The sequence below is a fragment of the Dreissena polymorpha genome, chromosome 1 (genome assembly GCF_020536995.1).
Source record: "Dreissena polymorpha isolate Duluth1 chromosome 1, UMN_Dpol_1.0, whole genome shotgun sequence".
NCBI classification, from domain to species: Eukaryota; Metazoa; Mollusca; class Bivalvia; order Myida; family Dreissenidae; genus Dreissena; species Dreissena polymorpha.
The window spans coordinates 45,572,603-45,596,863 of NC_068355.1; the positions used below are offsets into that span (position 1 = coordinate 45,572,603).

At 37.5% G+C, this 24,261-nt stretch overlaps 1 protein-coding gene across 3 annotated transcripts in view; it reads left to right on the forward strand.

The window, feature by feature from the left end:
• The first annotated feature begins 4,836 nt into the window (after positions 1–4,836).
• Positions 4,837–24,261, forward strand: part of LOC127865094 (uncharacterized) — a 32,143-nt gene continuing 12,718 nt past the window's right edge. The window contains exons 1-4 of one of the 3 annotated variants that reach the window (XM_052404992.1): positions 6,222–6,272; positions 6,917–6,997; positions 13,077–13,157; positions 13,398–13,476. In XM_052404992.1, the coding sequence (XP_052260952.1) occupies positions 6,254–6,272; positions 6,917–6,997; positions 13,077–13,157; positions 13,398–13,476 (260 nt within the window). In that variant the 5' untranslated portion in view covers positions 6,222–6,253. Of the gene's footprint in view, positions 5,792–5,844; positions 6,033–6,221; positions 6,273–6,916; positions 6,998–10,131; positions 10,578–13,076; positions 13,158–13,397; positions 13,477–24,261 lie in introns of those variants that run through there. The other 2 variants (XR_008042480.1, XR_008042479.1) reach the window with 2 other exon arrangements.

The window sequence follows — 24,261 nt, forward strand, 5'->3', positions numbered from 1 at the left end:
CATCTTGGCCCTCTTGTTTCTTATTATTCCCGCTGAATTTTTTTTTTGAGGGGATATAGTAATTGGTCCCGTCTGTCCGTCCATCTGTCTGTCTGTCCGAAACTTTGTCCAGAGCATAACTCCAAATCTATTGAATGGATTTACTTTAAACTTACAATATATACAGATGGCAACTAGGAGAAGAACCATAACTCTATCTACCATAGTTGTTGAATTATCTCCCCTTTTATATAATTTTAAAGTAAATTTTTGAGCATTACTCTAAATCTACTGAAGGGATTTACTTGAAACTTCATATATGAACAGATGGCAAGCAGGAGTAGTGCAGTGACTAAGAACCATAACTTTTACTACCTTAGTTTTTGAATTATCTCCCTTTATTGAATTTCAAAGTAAATTTTTGTCCGGAGCATACCTCTAAATCTACTGAAGGGATTTACTTGAAACTTGAAATATAAACAGATGGCAACTAGGAGAAGTGCTGTGAACCATAACTCTTTCAGCCATAGTTTTTTAATTATCTCTTTTTATTTGTTTTAAAAATATTATTCTAATCTCTAAAACAAATGTTATCATACAAGCAAACACATGTCGGCGGGATTTGGCACTACTGTGATAAGCTCTTGTTTTTGAAAGATCATTAATAAATGACCACACTCCCACATTATACACCCCTCTTCACCCACCTACAACCCCCCCCCCCCCCCAACATGGTAAAAAAAGAACAACAAATATTTTTTTATTTTATTTTTGAAGGAGCTTCCAACCATGCTACCCAAGCTATTGCTATCAAACTTGAAATAAAATCTTATTAGTTTGTTTTATTTCTTTACAAATGTTCAATAGATTGTGGAAAATATACCTGAACTCAGAATCATCTATAAAGTACAACTTCTTTAAAACATAAGCAATCAATTTGTTTCAATTAAGGTCCTCTTCCACTTAGAATATGACTATATTACCTTGACCTTATTGAATATGAACAATTTCCCCATGATGGCTTATGTTATTCTGTCAAGCACTGGAATAGTCGTGCGCGCTGTCTTTTGACAGCTCTTGTTAGTTGATGACATGAGTGGGCTTCTATTCTGTCAGAGGACCAACAGAGCACTGTAACATATAAAGTACAATTTATTTTCCTACTTAACACTACATGTGCTACAACAATTGTTTTGAAGATTTGTGGTCATCATATGCCAACTTATCTATTACAGGTTGATTAAAACAGGATTGGTACTGGGGAATGATAATTGGTGAAGATTAATTGAAAGCTTTGAATGACTATAAAAACACTGTAACGGTGTAACCAGGTAGAATTTCCAATAATTCTATCAGTCAATTATCTATCTTAGACCACTGTGACCAAATGTCATAGTTGACTGACTTTAAATCAACTCAGTCAGGTGATCACTGTGACCAATTACAACAGTTGATTGATTTTAAAACCTGTTCAGCCAGATTATTTTTCCCTCTCTTTTGCATTGTGTTCTGGACAGTCAAAGTGTCAGCAGTCAGTTTTTGCTTGAGCTGCAGATTTTTATAACTTCATTTGTATTTCTTCTTACCAGGTTAGAACTAATTTGTATTAAACATGAAATACACTTTTGTACATTTTTGTAGTTATTATATACTTTTGAATCAATTGCAAATGGGTAGTGCTCTACTTGTAAATACTTTGTTTTGAGGTTTTGTGTATAAACCTGTATTTGGGAGAGTACTGTGCTTTTCCATTTTGTAAGTCCTATATGCAGTTATCACTCTCTTTCTATTGTGCACCATAAATCTTATGTTGCAGTTTTAACCATCACGAGTCAGTGAGACAAGAGAGGCAGACAGACTGATGTAAAAGCCCAAACCACATTTGGTATGTTGATATGTATTCTGTGTGTATGTGTGAAAGAGAAGAAAACATAACTTTTGTTTCTAATTTATATCTGTGATGTTAACTGTTTTTAACCAGGTTTTCCGAAGGAAAAAACTGGTTATTAGATTGGCGAATGCGGGCGAGCTGGCTGGCTGGCTGGCTGGCGGGCTGGCAGGCGGGCGGAACAAGCTTGTCCGGGCCATAACTTTGTCGTTTATTGTGAGATTTTAAAATCATTTGGCACATTTGTTAACCATCATTAGACGGTGTGTCGCGCGAAAAAATTACGTCAATATCTCCAAGGTCAAGGTCACACTTTGAGTTCAAAGGTAAAAAATAGCCATAACTGAGCTTGTCTGGGCTATAACTATGTCATTCATTATGAGATTTTAAAATCATTTGGCACATTTGTTCACCATCATGGGACGGTGTGTCGCACGAAAGAATCACGTCAATATCTCCAATGTCAAGGTCGCCACGACTAAAAATATATTTATTTTAAAACAAACTTACAAAGGGGGTTAATTTTGTTTGTTCATTTCAAAAGTTCAGTTTGAGTTGTCTCCCTTTATCAGATTTTTTTTCACAATGAAAGCCTGGTTTTGTGACAATTTTGTCCCTTGTCTATGCATTGTATTATCATATGTATTGCCTAAAGAATATTTATACATGTGTAAAGGATTATTTTAATTGGGACACTAGAACACATCCTGTTAATAAGTTTATGTGTGAACATGATTTACTTGCAGGTTATTCTATATGTTTTCTATATGATATTTATGTGTATGTTATTGTGTAATTGCAGGGCTTTAAAAGTCTTGATCCAATCTACAGGGAATTGTGTAACTCTACTGTACAGTGTTTCGTGATAAAGATTTTCTTATGAACACTATTATAAAATTGAATACAATATTATTGAAAGATATTGTTTAAAGTTTTATATACTGACCATAATGAAATTCAACATTGAACCCAACCAGAAAGACACTATATTACAAATGGCGCCCAACGGGGGACAAGACCATTGCGTACTTCACGTTCAAGTTTGGAGGATCTACGGACTAGAACTTTATCAGTTTTTATTGTGTTTTATCAGTGACACTGAATTTTGTGTGTTATGTGAAGTGTGTGACTTTAACCAGTGCCGCTGCAAATTAAAGGACTGGATAGTGACATTGTGATCTAGTGGCCAATTTCGCAGATGTAACCTGTAACAGTATCGTGAGTACACATTGTTTTCAAAATATAGTACACATTGTTTTCAAAATATTCAGGAACTGCAGTTATAGTTTCCCAGTCCAAACTGGTTATTTTATTATTTAGTGCTTATTTTTGTGTAATTTGTAAAATCTCTGTTCAAATAACTGCAGATCCGAATATTTGATATTTGCTGGAAGTGATATTGTAGACAGTGATTTCACTGAAATCTAACTATAACCCCATTTTTTGCAAACCCTGGTGATGGTTCTTACACTAAATGTCTTGAACTACTAAATATGCATCTATTTTCATTCTTTTAGCTAGTTTAGTACAATGCAACCTTGAATACAGGTCTTTTGTATCTTTATTACTGTAATTAAACCAGTTCCTACTTTTAGTGTACAGAGCATAACTCAAACAGTAATCACTGAAGTCTGAAGTACCAGTATAATGTAAATACATGTATAAATGCCCTTCCTTACACATTTTCATGTAAATATTTTGACAAGCTCATGCATTATCGAACATTACTTGACACAGATTGTTCTTTATTTTGAACTCTCATTTGATTGGCTATAGAGGTATTCCCCATAGTGACATCATTTGACACAGGTCTGGAGTGTCTTATATCATTGGTTGACTAAATCAACTGACCATTGACCTATTTCTTAAGTTGGGAGAATTAAGCTTCAAAGCACATGTTCTGGCTGGACATAATAAAGAAAAAATTGGTTAGGAGAAGTTAGTTTGCATTGAAATTAAGATCTTCTTTAAACAGGAATACTTAAACAATTATTGCATATGATAATGCTATTTAGTTGAAGTATGATACTTTATGAGTTAGACAGTACAAACAAAAACAAAAATATTATTAATAATTTAATAACTGTTAGATTGTGTCTCTTAAGATGTATATGATATTTAACTGATTTATTTTGACATTGACTGATAGTAATAGACTTAAATAAAACTAATTAAATAATTTAATTAAACAATTTTCATTCAGATTGCATTGATATTGAAAGCAAGTAGAAATTAATAATAGTTAAATCAGTATTTTTATGTTAGTAAATCGAATTAATTAGAACATATAGTATTAAGACTATGTGTTACATGATAGTTGTTAAAAATACATATTGTAGTTGTGTGCGGTCAAGTTCACATATCTGAACTTTTGCATTTGAATTGTTTTCTGAATTAAATATTCATTTTATTTTAGTTACTCTTTAATTGATAATTTCAAATTGATTGAGTTGATATCAATTAATTTGAAAGCAGTGTCACTTATTTTGACTTGTTGTTTAATTTGAACAATTTGGTAGCAGTTAATACCTTTGATTAACAATTGTGTTTTTTGTGTGTGTATTGATTTCTACATTTGCATACATTGTAGTAGATACTTGTTAACTTCAGTAAAGTTAAAATTTAGTGAAGCTTAGTACATTATTTAAGTGAACTTAGTGCATTATTTAAGTGAACTTAGTGCATTATTTAAGTGAACTAAGTGATTTATTTAAGTGAACTTAGTACATTATTTAAGTGAACTTAGTACATAATTTAAGTGAACTTAGTGCATTAGTTAAGTGAAACAAAGTGTATTAATTAAGTGAAACTTATTATTAAATTGAAGTTAGTGCATTAGTTAAATAAAACATAGTGCATTAATTAATTGAAATTAGTGCATTAATACAATAAAACTCGGTGCATTATTTAATAGAACTTAAGTGCATTAATTAAGTAAAACTCTTTGCATATCCTGAGTACATTGTGTATTGAAATAGATGATGAACTAATAATGATTTTTTTTTCAGATTTATGTTTGAATTCTCATTTAAATTTTATTTTAATTAATCTCAAAGGTTAAATGTTTTAATTATTTCAGTGAATGCACTGATAGTTTTAAGTGAGTTAGATTGATTAGATAGAAGTGTTTATGTGTATTTAAGCTGTTTGCAAGTAGAATTTGTGAATTTATGATCAACATTAATCTTTTAACTGTTTCAGACATTATGAACATTGAATGTGCCAGTGGTTCTAGATTGCCATACTCTGGTTACATTGAAGTTGAACGAGATACAACAGATGGTGTCCCAGATACTGGACAGCAACCAGCTTTATTTCTTATTTCACCTGATACAACATTTTCAGAAACAACACCAATTATCATCAGTACTAATATACTTTGCGAATTTCAGAAGCTGTGCCAGAATAAACATGGAAACCGATACCTACAGACGGCAAAATTAACATATCCTTGGTTTACTTCTTTCAGAACATTAACACACCGAGACAGATGTCATCATATGACACACACTGACCAGTTGTTACACTTGACTGAGTTTAAACCAGTTTATTCAAGTGACACTTTCCCTCTATTTTTATGCCCCCCTTCGAAGAAGAGGGGGTATATTGCTTTGCTCATGTCGGTCGGTCTGTCTGTCGGTCGGTCTGTCGGTCCGTCCACCAGGTGGTTGTCAGATGATAACTCAAGAACGCTTTGGCCTATGATCATGAAACTTCATAGGTAGATTGATCATGACTCGCAGATGACCCCTATTGATTTGAGGTCACTAGGTCAAAGGTCAAGGTCATAGTGACCCGAAATAGTAAAATGGTTTCCGGATGATAACTCAAGAACGCATACGCCTAGGATCATGAAACTTCACTCTTCTGCCTGTTTCTGCCTTATCTCCTCCCAAGCGGGCCAGATGGTTGGTTCTACCATAGGTCCGTCTTGTCTTACACTCTTCTCCCTGTTTCTGCCCTCTTTCCCGTCCCAAGCGGGCCAGATGGTTGGTTCTACCATAGGTCTGTCTTGTCTTACACTCTTCTCCCTGTTCTGCCTTCTCTCCCTCCCAAGCAGGCCAGATGGTTGGTTCTACCATAGGTTCGTCTTGTCTTCCTCTCTCATCCCTGTTTCTGCCTTGTCTCCCCTCCCAAGCGGGCCAGATGGTTGGTTCTACCATAGGTCTGTCTTGTCTTACCTTCTTCTCCCTGTTTCTGCCTTCTCTCTCCTCCCAAGGGGCCAGATGGTTTGTTCTACCATAGATCTGTCTTGTCTTACACTCTTCTCCCTGTTTCTGCCTTATCTCTCCTCCCAAGCAGACCAGATGGTTGGTTCTACCATAGGTCTGTCTTTTCTTACATTCTTCTGCCTGTTTCTGCCTTATCTCCTCCAAAGCGGGCCAGATGGTTGGTTCTACCATAGGTCCGTCTTGTCTTACACTCTTCTGCCTGTTTCTGCCTTCTCTCCCTCCCAAGCAGGCCAGATGGTTGGTTCGACCATAGGTCCGTCTTGTCTTACACTCTTCTGCCTGTTTCTGCCTTATCTCTCCTCCAAAGCAGGCCAGATGGTTGGTTCTACCATAGGTCAGTCTTGTCTTACACTCTTCTCCCTGTTTCTGCCTTCTCTCCCTCCCAAGCAGGCCAGATGGTTGGTTCTACCATAGGTCCGTCATGTCTTACCCTCTTCTGCCTGTTTCTGCCTTATCTCTCCTCCAAAGCAGGCCAGATGGTTGGTTCTACCATAGGTCAGTCTTGTCTTACACTCTTCTCCCTGTTTCTGCCCTCTTTTCCGTCCCAAGCGGGCCAGATGGTTGGTTCTACCATAGGTCTGTCTTGTCTTATACTCTTCTCCCTGTTCTGCTTTCTCTCCCTCCCAAGCAGGCCAGATGGTTGGTTCTACCATAGGTCCATCTTGTCTTCCTCTCTCATCCCTGTTTCTGCCTTATCTCTCCTCCCAAGCGGGCCAGATGGTTGGTTCTACCATAGGTCCGTCTTGTCTTGCAATCTTCTCCCTGCTTCCGCCTTCTCTTACCTCCCAAGCGGGCCAGATGGTTGGTTCTACCATAGGTCCGTCTTGTCTTACAATCTTCTCCCTGCTTCCGCCTTCTCTGCCCTCCCAAGCGGGCCAGATGGTTGGTTCTACCATAGGTCTGTCTTGTCTTACACTCTTCTCCCTGTTTCTGCCTTCTCTCCCTCCCAAGCGTGCCAGATGGTTGGTTCTACCATAGGTCCGTCTTGTCTTCCTCTCTCATTACTGTTTCTGCCTTCTCTCCTCCCAAGCGGGCCAGATGGTTGGTTCTACCATAGGTCTGTCTTGTCTTACACTCTTCTCCCTGTTTCTGCCTTCTCTCCCTCCCAAGCAGGCCAGATGGTTGATTCTACCATAGGTCCGTCTTGTCTTACACTCTTCTGCCTGTTTCTGCCTTATCTCCTTCAAAGCGGGCCAGATGGTTGGTTCTACCATTTTGCAAACCCTGGTGATGTTTCTTACACTAAATGTCTTGAACTACTAAATATGCATTTATTTTCATTCTTTTAGCTTGTTTAGTACATTGCAACCTTGAATACAGGTCTTTGGTATCTTTAATACTGTAATTAAACCAGTTTGTACTTTTAGTGTACAGAGCATAACTCAAACAGTAATCACTGAAGTCTGAAGTACCAGTATAATGTAAATACATGTATGAATGCACTTCGTTACACATTTTCATGTAAATATTTTGACAAGCTCATGCATCATTGTTCATTACTTGACACAGATTGTTCTTTATTTTGAACTCTCATTTGATTGGCTATAGAGGTATTCCCCATAGTGACATCATTTGACACTGGTCTGGAGTGTCTTGTATCATTGGTTGACTAAATCAACTGACCATTGACCTATTTCTTAAGTTGGGAGAATTAAGCTTCAAAGCACATGTTCTGATGGGACATAATAAAGAAGAAATTGGATAAGAGAAGTTAGTTTGCATTGAAATTAAATCTTTAGTTCTTCTTTAAACAAGAATACTTGAACAATTATTGCATATGATAATGCTATTTAGTTGAAGTATGATACTTTATGAGTTAGACAGTACAAACAAAAACAAAATTATTATAAATAATTTAATTACTATAAGATTGTGTCTCTTAAGATGGAAATGATATTTAACTGATTTATCTTGACATTGACTTGTAGTAATTAAGGTTAATTTAAATAAAACTAATTAAATAATTTAATTAAACAATTTTCATTCAGATTGCATTGATATTGAAAGCAAGTAGAAATTAATAATAGTTAAATCAGTATTTTAATGTTAGTAAATAGAATTAATTAGAACAATTAGTATTAAGACTATGTGTTACATGATAGTTGTTAAAAATACTTATTGTAGTTGTGTGCGGTCAAGTTCACATATCTGAACTTTTGCATTTGAATTGTTTTCTGAATTAAATATTCATTTTATTTTAGTTACTCTTAAATTGATAATTTCAAATTGATTTAGTTGATATCAATTAATTTGAAAGCAGTGTCACTTATTTTGACTTGTTGTTTAATTTGAACAATTTGGTAGCAGTTAATACCTTTGGTTAACAATTGTGTTTTTTGTGTGTGTATTGATTTCTACATTTGCATACATTGTAGTAGATACTTGTTAACTTCAGTAAAGTTAAAATTTAGTGAAGCTTAGTACATTATTTAAGTGAACTTAGTGCATTATTTTAGTGAACTTAGTGCATTATTTAAGTGAACTAAATGATTTATTTAAGTGAACTTAGTACATTATTTAAGTGAACTTGGTACATAATTTAAGTGAACTTAGTGCATTAGTTAAGTGAAACAAAGTGTATTAATTAAGTGAAACTTATTATTAAATTGAAGTTAGTGCATTAGTTAAATAAAATATAGTGCATTAATTAATTGAAATTAGTGCATTAATACAATAAAACTCAGTGCATTATTTAATAGAACTTAAGTGCATTAATTAAGTAAAACTCTTTGCATATCCTGAGTACATTGTGTATTGAAATAGATGATGAACTAATAATGATTTTTTTTTTCAGATTTATGTTTGAATTCTCATTTAAATTTTATTTTAATTAATCTCAAAGGTTAAATGTTTTAATTATTTCAGTGAATGCACTGATAGTTTTAAGTGAGTTAGATTGATTAGATAGAAGTGTTTATGTGTATTTAAGCTGTTTGCAAGTAGAATTTGTGAATTTATGATCAACATTAATCTTTTAACTGTTTCAGACATTATGAACATTGAATGTGCCAGTGGTTCTAGATTGCCATGCTCTGGTTACATTGAAGTTGAACGAGATACAACAGATGGTGTCCCAGATACTGGACAGCAACCAGCTTTATTTCTTATTTCACCTGATACAACATTTTCAGAAACAACACCAATTATCATCGGTACTAATATACTTTGCGAATTTCAGAAGCTGTGCCAGAATAAACATGGAAACCGATACCTACAGACGGCAAAATTAACATATCCTTGGTTTACTTCTTTCAGAACTTTAACACACCGAGACAGATGTCATCATATGACACACACTGACCAGTTGTTACACTTGACTGAGTTTAAACCAGTTTATTCAAGTGACACTTTCCCTCTATTTTTATGCCCCCCTTCGAAGAAGAGGGGGTATATTGCTTTGCTCATGTCGGTCGGTCTGTCTGTCGGTCGGTCTGTCGGTCCGTCCTTCAGGTGGTTGTCAGATGATAACTCAAGAACGCTTTGGCCTATGATCATGATACTTCATAGGTAGATTGATCATGACTCGCAGATGACCCCTATTGATTTGAGGTCACTAGGTCAAAGGTCAAGGTCACGGTGACCCGAAATAGTAAAATGGTTTCCGGATGATAACTCTAGAACGCATACGCCTAGGATCATGAAACTTCACTCTTCTGCCTGTTTCTGCCTTATCTCCTCCCAAGCGGGCCAGATGGTTGGTTCTACCATAGGTCCGTCTTGTCTTACAATCTTCTCTCTGCTTCCGCCTTCTCTGCCCTCCCAAGCGGGCCAGATGGTTGGTTCTACCATAGGTCCGTCTTGTCTTACACTCTTCTCCCTGTTTCTGCCTTCTTTCCCGTCCCAAGCGGGCCAGATGGTTGGTTCTACCATAGGTCTGTCTTGTCTTACACTCTTCTCCCTGTTCTGCCTTCTTTCCCTCCCAAGGAGGCCAGATGGTTGGTTCTACCATAGGTCCGTCTTGTCTTCCTCTCTCATCCCTGCTTCTGCCTTGTCTCCCCTCCCAAGCGGGCCAGATGGTTGGTTCTACCATAGGTCTGTCTTGTCTTACACTCTTCTCCCTGTTTCTGCCTTCTCTCTCTTCCCAAGGGGCCAGATGGTTGGTTCTACCATAGGTCTGTCTTGTCTTACACTCTTGTCCCTGTTTCTGCCTTATTTCTCCTCCCAAGCAGGCCAGATGGTTGGTTCTACCATAGGTCTGTCTTTTCTTACACTCTTCTGCCTGTTTCTGCCTTATCTCCTCCAAAGCTGGCCAGATGGTTGGTTCTACCATAGGTCCATCTTGTCTTACACTCTTCTCCCTGTTTCTGCCTTCTCTCCCTCCCAAGCAGGCCAGATGGTTGATTCTACCATAGGTCCGTCTTGTCTTACACTCTTCTGCCTGTTTCTGCCTTATCTCCTCCAAAGCGGGCCAGATGGTTGGTTTTACCATTTTGCAAACCCTGGTGATGTTTCTTACACTAAATGTCTTGAACTACTAAATATGCATTTATTTTCATTCTTTTAGCTTGTTTAGTACATTGCAACCTTGAATACAGGTCTTTGGTCTCTTTAATACTGTAATTAAACCAGTTTGTACTTTTAGTGTATAGAGCATAACTCAAACAGTAATCACTGAAGTCTGAAGTACCAGTATAATGTAAATACATGTATGAATGCACTTCGTTACACATTTTCATGTAAATATTTTGACAAGCTCATGCATCATTGATCATTACTTGACACAGATTGTTCTTTATTTTGAACTCTCATTTGATTGGCTATAGAGGTATTCCCCATAGTGACATCATTTGACACTGGACTGGAGTGTCTTGTATCATTGGTTGACTAAATCAACTGACCATTGACCTATTTCTTAAGTTGGGAGAATTAAGCTTCAAAGCACATGTTCTGATGGGACATAATAAAGAAGAAATTGGATAAGAGAAGTTAGTTTGCATTGAAATTAAATCTTTAGTTCTTCTTTAAACAGGAATACTTGAACAATTATTGCATATGATAATGCTATTTAGTTGAAGTATGATACTTTATGAGTTAGACAGTACAAACAAAAACAAAAATATTATAAATAATTTAATTACTATAAGATTGTGTCTCTTAAGATGGAAATGATTTTTAACTGATCTATCTTGACATTGACTTGTAGTAATTAAGGTTAATTTAAATAAAACTAATTAAATAATTTAATTAAACAATTTTCATTCAGATTGCATTGATATTGAAAGCAAGTAGAAATTAATAATAGTTAAATCAGTATTTTAATGTTAGTAAATAGAATTAATTAGAACAATTAGTATTAAGACTATGTGTTACATGATAGTTGTTTAAAATACATATTGTAGTTGTGTGCAGTCAAGTTCACATATCTGAACTTTTGCATTAGAATTGTTTTCTGAATTAAATATTCATTTTATTTTAGTTACTCTTTAATTGATAATTTCAAATTGATTTAGTTGATATCAATTAATTTGAAAGCAGTGTCACTTATTTTGACTTGTTGTTTAATTTGAACAATTTGGTAGCAGTTAATACCTTTGGTTAACAATTGTGTTTTTTGTGTGTGTATTGATTTCTACATTTGCATACATTGTAGTAGATACTTGTTAACTTCAGTAAAGTTAAAATTTAGTGAAGCTTAGTACATTATTTAAGTGAACTTAGTGCATTATTTAAGTGAACTTAGTGCATTATTTAAGTGAACTATTGATTTATTTAAGTGAACTTAGTACATTATTTAAGTGAACTTGGTACATAATTTAAGTGAACTTAGTGCATTAGTTAAGTGAAACAAAGTGTATTAATTAAGTGAAACTTATTATTAAATTGAAGTTAGTGCATTAGTTAAATAAAACATAGTTCATTAATTAATTGAAATTAGTGCATTAATACAATAAAACTCAGTGCATTAATTAAGTAAAACTCTTTGCATATCCTGAGTACATTGTGTATTGAAATAGATGATGAACTAATAATGATTTTTTTTTCAGATTTATGTTTGAATTCTCATTTAAATTTTATTTTAATTAATCTCAAAGGTTAAATGTTTTAATTATTTCAGTGAATGCACTGATAGTTTTAAGTGAGTTAGATTGATTAGATAGAAGTGTTTATGTGTATTTAAGCTGTTTGCAAGTAGAATTTGTTAATTTATGATCAACATTAATCTTTTAACTGTTTCAGACATTATGAACATTGAATGTGCCAGTGGTTCTAGATTGCCATACTCTGGTTACATTGAAGTTGAACGAGATACAACAAATGGTGTCCCAGATACTGGACAGCAACCAGCTTTATTTCTTATTTCACCTGATACAACATTTTCAGAAACAACACCAATTATCATCGGTACTAATATACTTTGCGAATTTCAGAAGCTGTGCCAGAATAAACATGGAAACCGATACCTACAGACGGCAAAATTAACATATCCTTGGTTTACTTCTTTCAGAACTTTAACACACCGAGACAGATGTCATCATATGACACACACTGACCAGTTGTTACACTTGACTGAGTTTAAACCAGTTTATTCAAGTGACACTTTCCCTCTATTTTTATGCCCCCTTCGAAGAAGAGGGGGTATATTGCTTTGCTCATGTCGGTCGGTCTGTCTGTCGTTCGGTCTGTCGGTCCGTCCTTCAGGTGGTTGTCAGATGATAACTCAAGAACGCTTTGGCCTATGATCATGAAACTTCATAGGTAGATTGATCATGACTCGCAGATGACCCCTATTGATTTGAGGTCACTAGGTCAAAGGTCAAGGTCACGGTGACCCGAAATAGTAAAATGGTTTCTGGATAACTCAAGAACGCATACGCCTAGGATCATGAAACTTCTCTCTTCTGCCTGTTTCTGCCTTATCTCCTCCCAAGCGGGCCAGATGGTTGGTTCTACCATAGGTCCGTCTTGTCTTACAATCTTCTCCCTGCTTCCGCCTTCTCTGCCCTCCCAAACGGGCCAGATGGTTGGTTCTACCATAGGTCCGTCTTGTCTTACACTCTTCTCCCTGTTTCTGCCTTCTTTCCCGTCCCAAGCGGGCCAGATGGTTGGTTCTACCATAGGTCTGTCTTGTCTTACACTCTTCTCCCTGTTCTGCCTTCTTTCCCTCCCAAGCAGGCCAGATGGTTGGTTCTACCATAGGTCCGTCTTGTCTTCCTCTCTCATCCCTGCTTCTGCCTTGTCTCCCCTCCCAAGCGGGCCAGATGGTTGGTTCTACCATAGGTCTGTCTTGTCTTACACTCTTCTCCCTGTTTCTGCCTTCTCTCTCTTCCCAAGGGGCCAGATGGTTGGTTCTACCATAGGTCTGTCTTGTCTTACACTCTTCTGCCTGTTTCTGCCTTATCTCCTCCAAAGCGGGCCAGATGGTTGGTTCTACCATAGGTCTGTCTTGTCTTACACTTTTCTCCCTGTTTCTGCCTTCTCTCTCCTCCCAAGCGGGCCAGATGGTTGGTTCTACCCTAGGTCTTTCTTTTCTTACACTCTTCTGCCTGTTTCTGCCTTATCTCCTCCAAAGCGGGCCAGATGGTTGGTTCTACCATAGGTCCGTCTTGTCTTACACTCTTCTCCCTGTTTCTGCCTTCTCTACCTCCCAAGCAGGCCAGATGGTTGATTCTACCATAGGTCCGTCTTGTCTTACACTCTTCTGCCTGTTTCTGCCTTATCTCCTCCAAAGCGGGCCAGATGGTTGGTTCTACCATAGGTCTGTCTTGTCTTACACTCTTCTCCCTGTTTCTGCCTTCTCTCTCCTCCCAAGCAGGCCAGATGGTTTGTTCTACCATAGGGCTGTCTTGTCTTACACTCTTCTCCCTGTTTCTGCCTTATCTCTCCTCCCAAGCAGGCCAGATGGTTGGTTCTACCATAGGTCCGTCTTGTCTTTCACTCTTCTGCCTGTTTCTGCCTTCTCTCCCTCCCAAGCAGGCCAGATGGTTGGTTCTACCATAGGTCCGTCTTGTCTTACACTCTTCTGCCTGTTTCTGCCTTATCTCTCCTCCAAAGCAGGCCAGATGGTTGGTTCTACCATAGGTCAGTCTTGTCTTACACTCTTCTCCCTGTTTTTGCCTTCTCTCCCTCCCAAGCAGGCCACATGGTTGGTTCTACCATAGGTCCGTCATATCTTACACTCTTCTGCCTGTTTCTGCCTTATCTCTCCTCCAAAGCAGGTCAGATGGTTGGTTCTACCATAGGCCAGTCTTGTCTTACACTCTTCTCCCTGTTTCTGCCTTATTTCCCGTCCCAAACGGGCCAGATGGTTGGTTCTACCATAGGTCTGTCTTGTCTTACACTCTTCTCCCTGTTCTGCCTTCTCTCCCTCCCAAGCAGGCCAGATGGTTGGTTCTACCATAGGTCCGTCTTGTCTTCCTCTCTCATCCCTGTTTCTGCCTTATCTCTCCTCCCAAGCGGGCCAGATGGTTGGTTCTACCATAGGTCCGTCTTGTCTTGCAATCTTCTCCCTGCTTCCGTCTTCTCTTCCCTCCCAAGCGGGCCAGATGGTTGGTTCTACCATAGGTCCGTCTTGTTTAACAATCTTCTCCCTGCTTCCGCCATCTCTGCCCTCCCAAGCGGGCCAGATGGTTGGTTCTACCATAGGTCTGTCTTGTCTTACACTCTTCTCCCTGTTTCTGCCTTCTCTCCCTCCCAAGTGTGCCAGATGGTTGGTTCTACCATAGGTATGTCTTGTCTTCCTCTCTCATTCCTGTTTCTGCCTTCTCTCCTCCCAAGCGGGCCAGATGGTTGGTTCTACCATAGGTCTGTCTTGTCTTACGCTCTTCTCCCTGTTTCTGCCTTTTCTCCCTCCCAAGCAGGCTAGATGGTTGATTCTACCATAGGTCCGTCTTGTCGTACACTCTTCTGCCTGTTTCTGCCTTATCTCCTGCAAAGCGGGCCAGATGGTTGGTTCTACCATTTTGCAAACCCTGGTGATGTTTCTTACACTAAATGTTTTAAACTACTAAATATGCATTTATTTTCATTCTTTTAGCTTGTTTAGTACATTGCAACCTTGAATACAGGTCTTTGGTATCTTTAATACTGTAATTAAACCAGTTTGTACTTTTAGTGTACAGAGCATAACTCAAACAGTAATCACTGAAGACTGAAGTACCAGTATAATGTAAATACATGTATGAATGCACTTCGTTAGCTCATGCATCATTGATCATTACTTGACACAGATTGTTCTTTATTTTGAACTCTCATTTGATTGGCTATAGAGGTATTCCCCATAGTGACATCATTTGACACTGGTCTGGAGTGTCTTGTATCATTGGTTGACTAAATCAACTGACCATTGACCTATTTCTTAAGTTGGGAGAATTAAGCTTCAAAGCACATGTTCTGATGGGACATAATAAAGAAGAAATTGGATAAGAGAAGTTAGTTTGCATTGAAATTAAATCTTTAGTTCTTCTTTAAACAGGAATACTTGAACAATTATTGCATATGATAATGCTATTTAGTTGAAGTATGATACTTTATGAGTTAGACAGTACAAACAAAAACAAAAATATTATAAATAATTTAATTACTATAAGATTGTGTCTCTTAAGATGGAAATGATATTTAACTGATTTATCTTGACATTGACTTGTAGTAATTAAGGTTAATTTAAATAAAACTAATTAAATAATTTAATTAAACAATTTTCATTCAGATTGCATTGATATTGAAAGCAAGTAGAAATTAATAATAGTTAAATCAGTATTTTAATGTTAGTAAATAGAATTAATTAGAACAATTAGTATTAAGACTATGTGTTACATGATAGTTGTTAAAAATACATATTGTAGTTGTGTGCGGTCAAGTTCACATATCTGAACTTTTGCATTTGAATTGTTTTCTGAATTAAATATTCATTTTTTTTTTAGTTACTCGTTAATTGATAATTTCAAATTGATTGAGTTGATATCAATTAATTTGAAAGCAGTGTCACTTATTTTGACTTGTTGTTTAATTTGAACAATTTGGTAGCAGTTAATACCTTTGATTAACAATTGTGTTTTTTGTGTGTGTATTGATTTCTACATTTGCATACATTGTAGTAGATACTTGTTAACTTCAGTAAAGTTAAAATTTAGTGAAGCTTAGTACATTATTTATGTGAACTTAGTGCATTATTTTAGTGAACTTAGTGCATTATTTAAGTGAACTAAGTGATTTATTTAAGTGAACTTAGTACATTATTTAAGTGAACTTGGTACATAATTTAAGTGAACTTATTATTAAATTGAAGTTAGTGCATTAGTTAAATAAAACATAGTGCATTAATTAATTGAAATTAGTGCATTAATACAATAAAACTCAGTGCATTATTTAATAGAACTTAAGTGCATTAATTAAGTAAAACTCTTTGCATATCCTGAGTACATTGTGTATTGAAATAGATGATGAACTAATAATGATTTTTTTTTTCAGATTTATGTTTGAATTCTCATTTAAATTTTATTTTAATTAATCTCAAAGGTTAAATGTTTTAATTATTTCAGTGAATGCACTGATAGTTTTAAGTGAGTTAGATTGATTAGATAGAAGTGTTTATGTGTATTTAAGCTGTTTGCAAGTAGAATTTGTGAATTTATGATTAACATTAATCTTTTAACTGTTTCAGACATTATGAACATTGAATGTGCCAGTGGTTCTAGATTGCCATACACTGGTTACATTGAAGTTGAACTAGATACAACAGATGGTGTCCCAGATACTGGACAGCAACCAGCTTTATTTCTTATTTCACCTGATACAACATTTTCAGAAACAACACCAATTATCATCGGTACTAATATACTTTGCGAATTTCAGAAGCTGTGCCAGAATAAACATGGAAACCGATACCTACAGACGGCATAATTAACATATCCTTGGTTTACTTCTTTCAGAACTTTAACACACCGAGACAGATGTCATCATATGACACACACTGACCAGTTGTTACACTTGACTGAGTTTAAACCAGTTTATTCAAGTGACACTTTCCCTCTATTTTTATGCCCCCCTTCGAAGAAGAGGGGGTATATTGCTTTGCTCATGTCAGTCGGTCTGTCTGTCGGTCGGTCTGTCGGTCCGTCCTTCAGGTGGTTGTCAGATGATAACTCAAGAACGCTTTGGCCTATGATCATGAAACTTCATAGGTAGATTGATCATGACTCGCAGATGACCCCTATTGATTTGAGGTCACTAGGTCAAAGGTCAAGGTCACAGTGACCCGAAATAGTAAAATGGTTTCCGGATGATAACTCAAGAACGCATACGCCTAGGATCATGAAACGTCACTCTTCTGCCTGTTTCTGCCTTATCTCCTCCCAAGCGGGCCAGATGGTTGGTTCTACCATTGGTCCGTCTTGTCTTACAATCTTCTCCCTGCTTCCGCCTTCTCTGCCCTCCCTAGCGGGCCAGATGGTTGGTTCTACCATAGGTCCGTCTTGTCTTACACTCTTCTCCCTGTTTCTGCCTTCTTTCCCGTCCCAAGCGGGCCAGATGGTTGGTTCTACCATAGGTCTGTCTTGTCTTACACTCTTCTCCCTGTTCTGCCTTCTCTCCCTCCCAAGCAGGCCAGATGGTTGGTTCTACCATAGGTCCGTCTTGTCTTCCTCTCTCATCCCTGTTTCTGCCTTGTCTCCCCTCCCAAGCGGGCCAGATGGTTGGTTCTACCATAGGTCTGTCTTGTCTTACACTCTTCTCCCTGTTTCTGCCTTCTCTCTCCTCCCAAGGGGCCAGATGGTTTGTTCTACCATAGGTCTGTCTTGTCTTACACTCTTCTCCCTATTTCTGCCTTATCTCTCCTCCCAAGCAGGCCAGATGGTTGGTTCTACCATAGGTCTGTCTTTTCTTACATTCTTCTGCCTGTTTCTGCCTTATCTCCTCCAAAGCGGGCCAGATGGTTGGTTCTACCATAGGTCCGTCTTGTCTTACACTCTTCTGCCTGTTTCTGCCTTCTCTCCCTCCCAAGCAGGCCAGATGGTTGGTTCTACCATAGGTCTGTCTTGTCTTACACTATTCTCCCTGTTTCTGCCTTCTCTCCCTCCCAAGCGTGCCAGATAGTTGGTTCTACCATAGGTCCGTCTTGTCTTCCTCTCTCATTCCTGTTTCTGCCTTCTCTCCTCCCAAGCGGGCCAGATGGTTGGTTCTACCATAGGTCTGTCTTGTCTTACACTCTTCTCCCTGTTTCTGCCTTCTCTCCCTCCCAAGCAGGCCAGATGGTTGATTCTACCATAGGTCCGTCTTGTCTTACACTCTTCTGCCTGTTTCTGCCTTATCTCCTCCAAAGGGGGCCAGATGGTTGGTTCTACCATTTTGCAAACCCTGGTGATGTTTCTTACACTAAATGTCTTAAACTACTAAATATGCATTTATTTTCATTCTTTTAGCTTGTTTAGTACATTGCAACCTTGAATACAGGTCTTTGGTATCTTTAATACTGTAATTAAACCAGTTTGTACTTTTAGTGTACAGAGCATAACTCAAACAGTAATCACTGAAGACTGAAGTACCAGTATAATGTAAATACATGTATGAATGCACTTTGTTACACATTTTCATGTAAATATTTTGACAAGCTCATGCATCATTGATCATTACTTGACACAGATTGTTCTTTATTTTGAACTCTCATTTGATTGGCTATAGAGGTATTCCCCATAGTGACATCATTTGACACTGGTCTGGAGTGTCTTGTATCATTGGTTGACTAAATCAACTGACCATTGACCTACCGTAATTACTCTAAGTTTTCGGACACTCTAAGTTTTCGGACACCCTCTTTTTTAGCCAAAATTATTATTTTTCGTGACTCTTTATTTTCGGACATACGGATTTTCGTCCATAATTAATGACTCCAATGTTTTGGACAGTATATTTAACAGCACTAGTTTACTAGATTTTTGCCCTGTTTTCGCTTATCTGGGACCCTTCGATCATGGAGTTTTACAACCGGTTTAACGTAATAAAACCTGGCATAGAATGCCCTGAGGGCAATGGACCATTACAATTGCGTTATTGGGTAGATTACAATGTATACCTGTTAAATAAACGATGGTTTCACCCAACAGCGTTTGAAATTTTATAGTATTCAGGAAGCAGTATGGTTGTTTTTATGACGTTTTTTACAAACCATTTCAGGTAAGCGATTGTAAATAAGTGAAGTTGTACTTGATTTGCAGCAGGTAAAGGAGAGTACAACACAATAAAATTATTGCACATTTATAATTGGTTTTATTTCATTACAATAATTGACAAACTACCATAACATGTATGTTTCTAAATTTTTGGACACTCGTAATTTTTAAATATTTTTCGTATCTAAATTTTTGGACACGAAAGAAAATAATTATTTTTAAGTGTCCGAAAACATAGAGTAATTACGGTATTTCTTAAGTTGGGAGAATTAAGCTTCAAAGCACATGTTCTGATGGGACATAATAAAGAAGAAATTGGATAAGAGAAGTTAGTTTGCATTGAAATTAAATCTTTAGTTCTTCTTTAAACAGGAATACTTGAACAATTATTGCATATGATAATGCTATTTAGTTAAAGTATGATACTTTATGAGTTAGACAGTACAAACAAAAACAAAAATATTATAAATAATTTAATTACTATAAGATTGTGTCTCTTAAGATGGAAATGATATTTAACTGATTTATCTTGACATTGACTTGTAGTAATTAAGGTTAATTTAAATAAAACTAATTAAATAATTTAATTAAACAATTTTCATTCAGATTGCATTGATATTGAAAGCAAGTAGAAATTAATAATAGTTAAATCAGTATTTTAATGTTAGTAAATAGAATTAATTAGAACAATTAGTATTAAGACTATGTGTTACATGATAGTTGTTAAAAATACATATTGTAGTTGTGTGCGGTCAAGTTCACATATCTGAACTTTTGCATTTGAATTGTTTCCTGAATTAAATATTCATTTTATTTTAGTTACTCGTTAATTGATAATTTCAAATTGATTGAGTTGATATCAATTAATTTGAAAGCAGTGTCACTTATTTTGACTTGTTGTTTAATTTGAACAATTTGGTAGCAGTTAATACCTTTGATTAACAATTGTGTTTTTTGTGTGTGTATTGATTTCTACATTTGCATACATTGTAGTAGATACTTGTTAACTTCAGTAAAGTTAAAATTTAGTGAAGCTTAGTACATTATTTAAGTGAACTTAGTGCATTATTTAAGTGAACTTAGTGCATTATTTAAGTGAACTAAGTGATTTATTTAAGTGAACTTAGTACATTATTTAAGTGAACTTGGTACATAATTTAAGTGAACTTAGTGCATTAGTTAAGTGAAACAAAGTGTATTAACTAAGTGAAACTTATTATTAAATTGAAGTTAGTGCATTAGTTAAATAAAACATAGTGCATTAATTAATTGAAATTAGTGCATTAATACAATAAAACTCAGTGCATTATTTAATAGAACTTAAGTGCATTAATTAAGTAAAACTCTTTGCATATCCTGAGTACATTGTGTATTGAAATAGATGATGAACTAATGATTTTTTTTTCAGATTGATGTTAGAATTCTCATTTAAATTTTATTTTAATTAATCTCAAAGGTTAAATGTTTTAATTATTTCAGTGAATGCACTGATAGTTTTAAGTGAGTTAGATTGATTAGATAGAAGTGTTTATGTGTATTTAAGCTGTTTGCAAGTAGAATTTGTGAATTTATGATCAACATTAATCTTTTAACTGTTTCAGACATTATGAACATTGAATGTGCCAGTGGTTCTAGATTGCCATACTCTGGTTACATTGAAGTTGAACTAGATACAACAGATGGTGTCCAAGATACTGAACAGCAACCAGCTTTATTTCTTATTTCACCTGATACAACATTTTCAGAAACAACACCAATTATCATTGGTACTAATATACTTTGAGAATTTCAGAAGCTGTGCGAGAATAAACATGGAAACCGATACCTACAGACGGCAAAATAACACACTAAGACAGATGTCTCACACACTGACCAGTTGTAACACTTGACTGAGTTTAAACCAGTTTATTCAAGTGACACTTTCCCTCTATTTTTAAGATAGATTTATTGTGTTCTGGGCAGTCTTGAGTGTAAGCAGGCATATTTTAGAGCTGATCATTTGTACATTGTTATATATTAAGTTAATATTACTAAATAAAGGTTAGGATTTATTGTATTAACAATAATGTGTATTTTACTTTGTATCTCACGTGATTTGATAATTGTGATGTTGCAAATATAAATAACAAGTCATAGTGTTGAAGCAGTGAGTCATCAGCAGATTGTAAAGCCCCATCAACATTTTGAATTTTTATGTCCCCCTTCGAAGAAGAGGGGGTATATTGCTTTGCTCATGTCGGTCTGTCGGTCGGTCCGTCCACCAGGTGGTTGTCAGATGATAACTCGAACGCTTGGGCATAGGATCATGAAACTTCATAGGTACATTGATCATGACTCGCAGATGACCCCTATTGATTTTGAGGTCACTAGGTCAAAGGTCAAGGTCAGGGTGACCCGAAATAGTTAAATGGTTTCCGGATGATAACTCAAGAACGCATACGCCTATGATCATGAAACTTCATGGGTAGATTGATCATGACTCGCAGATGACCCCTATTGATTTTGAGGTCACTAGGTCAAAGGTCAAGGTCACGGTGACCCGAAATAGTAAAATGGTTTCCGGATGATAACTCAAGAACGTATACGCCTAGGATCATGAAACTTCATGGGTAGATTGATCATGACTCGCAGATGACCCCTATTGATTTTGAGGTCACTAGGTCAAAGGTCAAGGTCATGGTGACCCGAAATAGTAAAATTGTTTTCGGTTGATAACTCAAGAACGCATACGCCTAGGATCATGAAACTTCATAGGTAGATTGATCATGACTCGCAGATGACCCCTATTGATTTTCAGGTCACTAGGTCAAAGGTCAAGGTCACATTGACAAAAAACGTATTTACACAATGGCTGCCACTACAACGGACAGCCCATATGGGGGGCATGCATGTTTTACAAACAGCCCTTGTTGGTTTTGTTTTGGTATCTGTAAATTCTCGTATTCTGCAGTTTGCAAGTGCCTATATTCTGTGCATGTTTCATAACTCTGTAGCCATATTTTTGTTTGTACTTTAAAGAAGTGGTTGGAATCATGGGCCAGATGGTTGGGTTTACGTAACGGCTCCCTTTTCTAAACCTGTCATCCTTTCTTCCATCTCCACTAACCTCCTGGGCCGGATGGTTGGGTTTACCTAACGGCTGGCCTTTCTAAACCTCTCATCCTTGCATCCATCTCCACTAATCTCCTTGGCCGGATGGTTGGGTTTACCTAACGGCTTGCCTTTCTAAACCTCCTTGCTTCCATCTCCACTAACTTCTTGGGCCGGATGGTTGGGTTTACCTAACGGCTCACCTTTCTAAACCTGTCATCCTTGCTCCATCTCAACTAACCTGGGCCGGATGGTTGGGTTTACCTAACGGCTCGCCTTTCTAAACCTCTTATTCTTGCATCCATCTCCACTAATCTCCTTGGCCGGATGGTTGGGTTTACCTAACGGCTTGCCTTTCTAAACCTCCTTGCTTCCATCTCCACTAACTTCTTGGGCCGGATGGTTGGGTTTACCTAACGGCTCACTTTTCTAAACCTCTCATCCTTGCTTCCAATCTAACAAACCTGGGCCGGATGGTTGGGTTTACCTAACAGCTCGCCTTTCTAAACCTCTCATCCTTGCATCCATCTCCACTAATCTCCTTGGCCGGATGGTTGGGTTTACCTAACGGCTTGTCTTTCTAAACCTCCTTGCTTCCATCTCCACTAACTTCTTGGGCCGGATGGTTGGGTTTACCTAACGGCTTGCCTTTCTAAACCTCTCATCCTTGCTTCCAATCTAACAAACCTGGGCCGGATGGTTGGGTTTACCTAACGGCTCGCCTTTCTAAACCTCTCATTCTCGCATCAATCTCCACTAATCTCCTTGGCCGGATGGTTGGGTTTACCTAACGGCTCGCCTTTCTAAACCTCCTTGCTTCCATCTCCACTAACTTCTTGGGCCGGATGGTTGGGTTTACCTAACGGCTCGCCTTTCTAAACCTGTCATCCTTGCTCCATCTCAACTAACCTGGGCCGGATGGTTGGGTTTACCTAACGGCTCGCCTTTCTAAACCTCTCATTCTTGCATCCATCTCCACTAATCTCCTTGGCCGGATGGTTGGGTTTACCTAACGGCTTGCCTTATTAAACCTCCTTGCTTCCATCTCCACTAACTTCTTGGGCAGGATGGTTGGGTTTACCTAATAGCTCACCTTTCTAAACCTCTCATCCTTGCTTCCAATCTAACAAACCTGGGCCGGATGGTTGGGTTTATCTTACGGCTCGCCTTTCTAAACCTCTGATCCTTGCATCCATCTCCACTAATCTCCTTGGCCGGATGGTTGGGTTTACCTAACGGCTCGCCTTTCTAAACCTCCTTGCTTCCATCTCCACTAACTTCTTGGGCCAGATGGTTGGGTTTACCTAACGGCTCACCTTTCTAAACCTGTCATCCTTGCTCCATCTCAACTGACCTGGGCCGGATGGTTGGGTTTACCTAACGGCTCGCCTTTCTAAACCTCTCATTCTTGCATCCATCTCCACTAATCTCTTTGGCCGGATGGTTGGGTTTACCTAACGGCTTGCCTTTTTAAACCTCCTTGCTTCCATCTCCACTAACTTCTTGGGCCGGATGGTTGGGTTTACCTAACGGCTCACCTTTCTAAACCTCCTTGCTTCCATCTCCACTAACTTGTTGGGCCGGATGGTTGGGTTTACCTAACGGCTCACCTTTGTAAACCTCTCATCCTTGCTTCCAATCTAACAAACCTGGGCCGGATGGTTGGGTTTACCTAACAGCTCGCCTTTCTAAACCTCTCACTTTTGCATCCATCTCCACTAATCTCATTGGCCGGATGGTTGGGTTTACCTAACGGCTTGCCTTTCTAAACCTTCTTGCTTCCATCTCCACTAACTTCTTGGGCCGGATGGTTGGGTTTACCTAACGGCTCACCTTTCTAAACCTCTCATCCTTGCTTCCAATCTAACAAACCTTGGCCGGATGGTTGGGTTTACCTAACGGCTCACCTTTCTAAACCTGTCATCCTTGCTCCATCTCAACTAACCTGGGCCGGATGGTTGGGTTTACC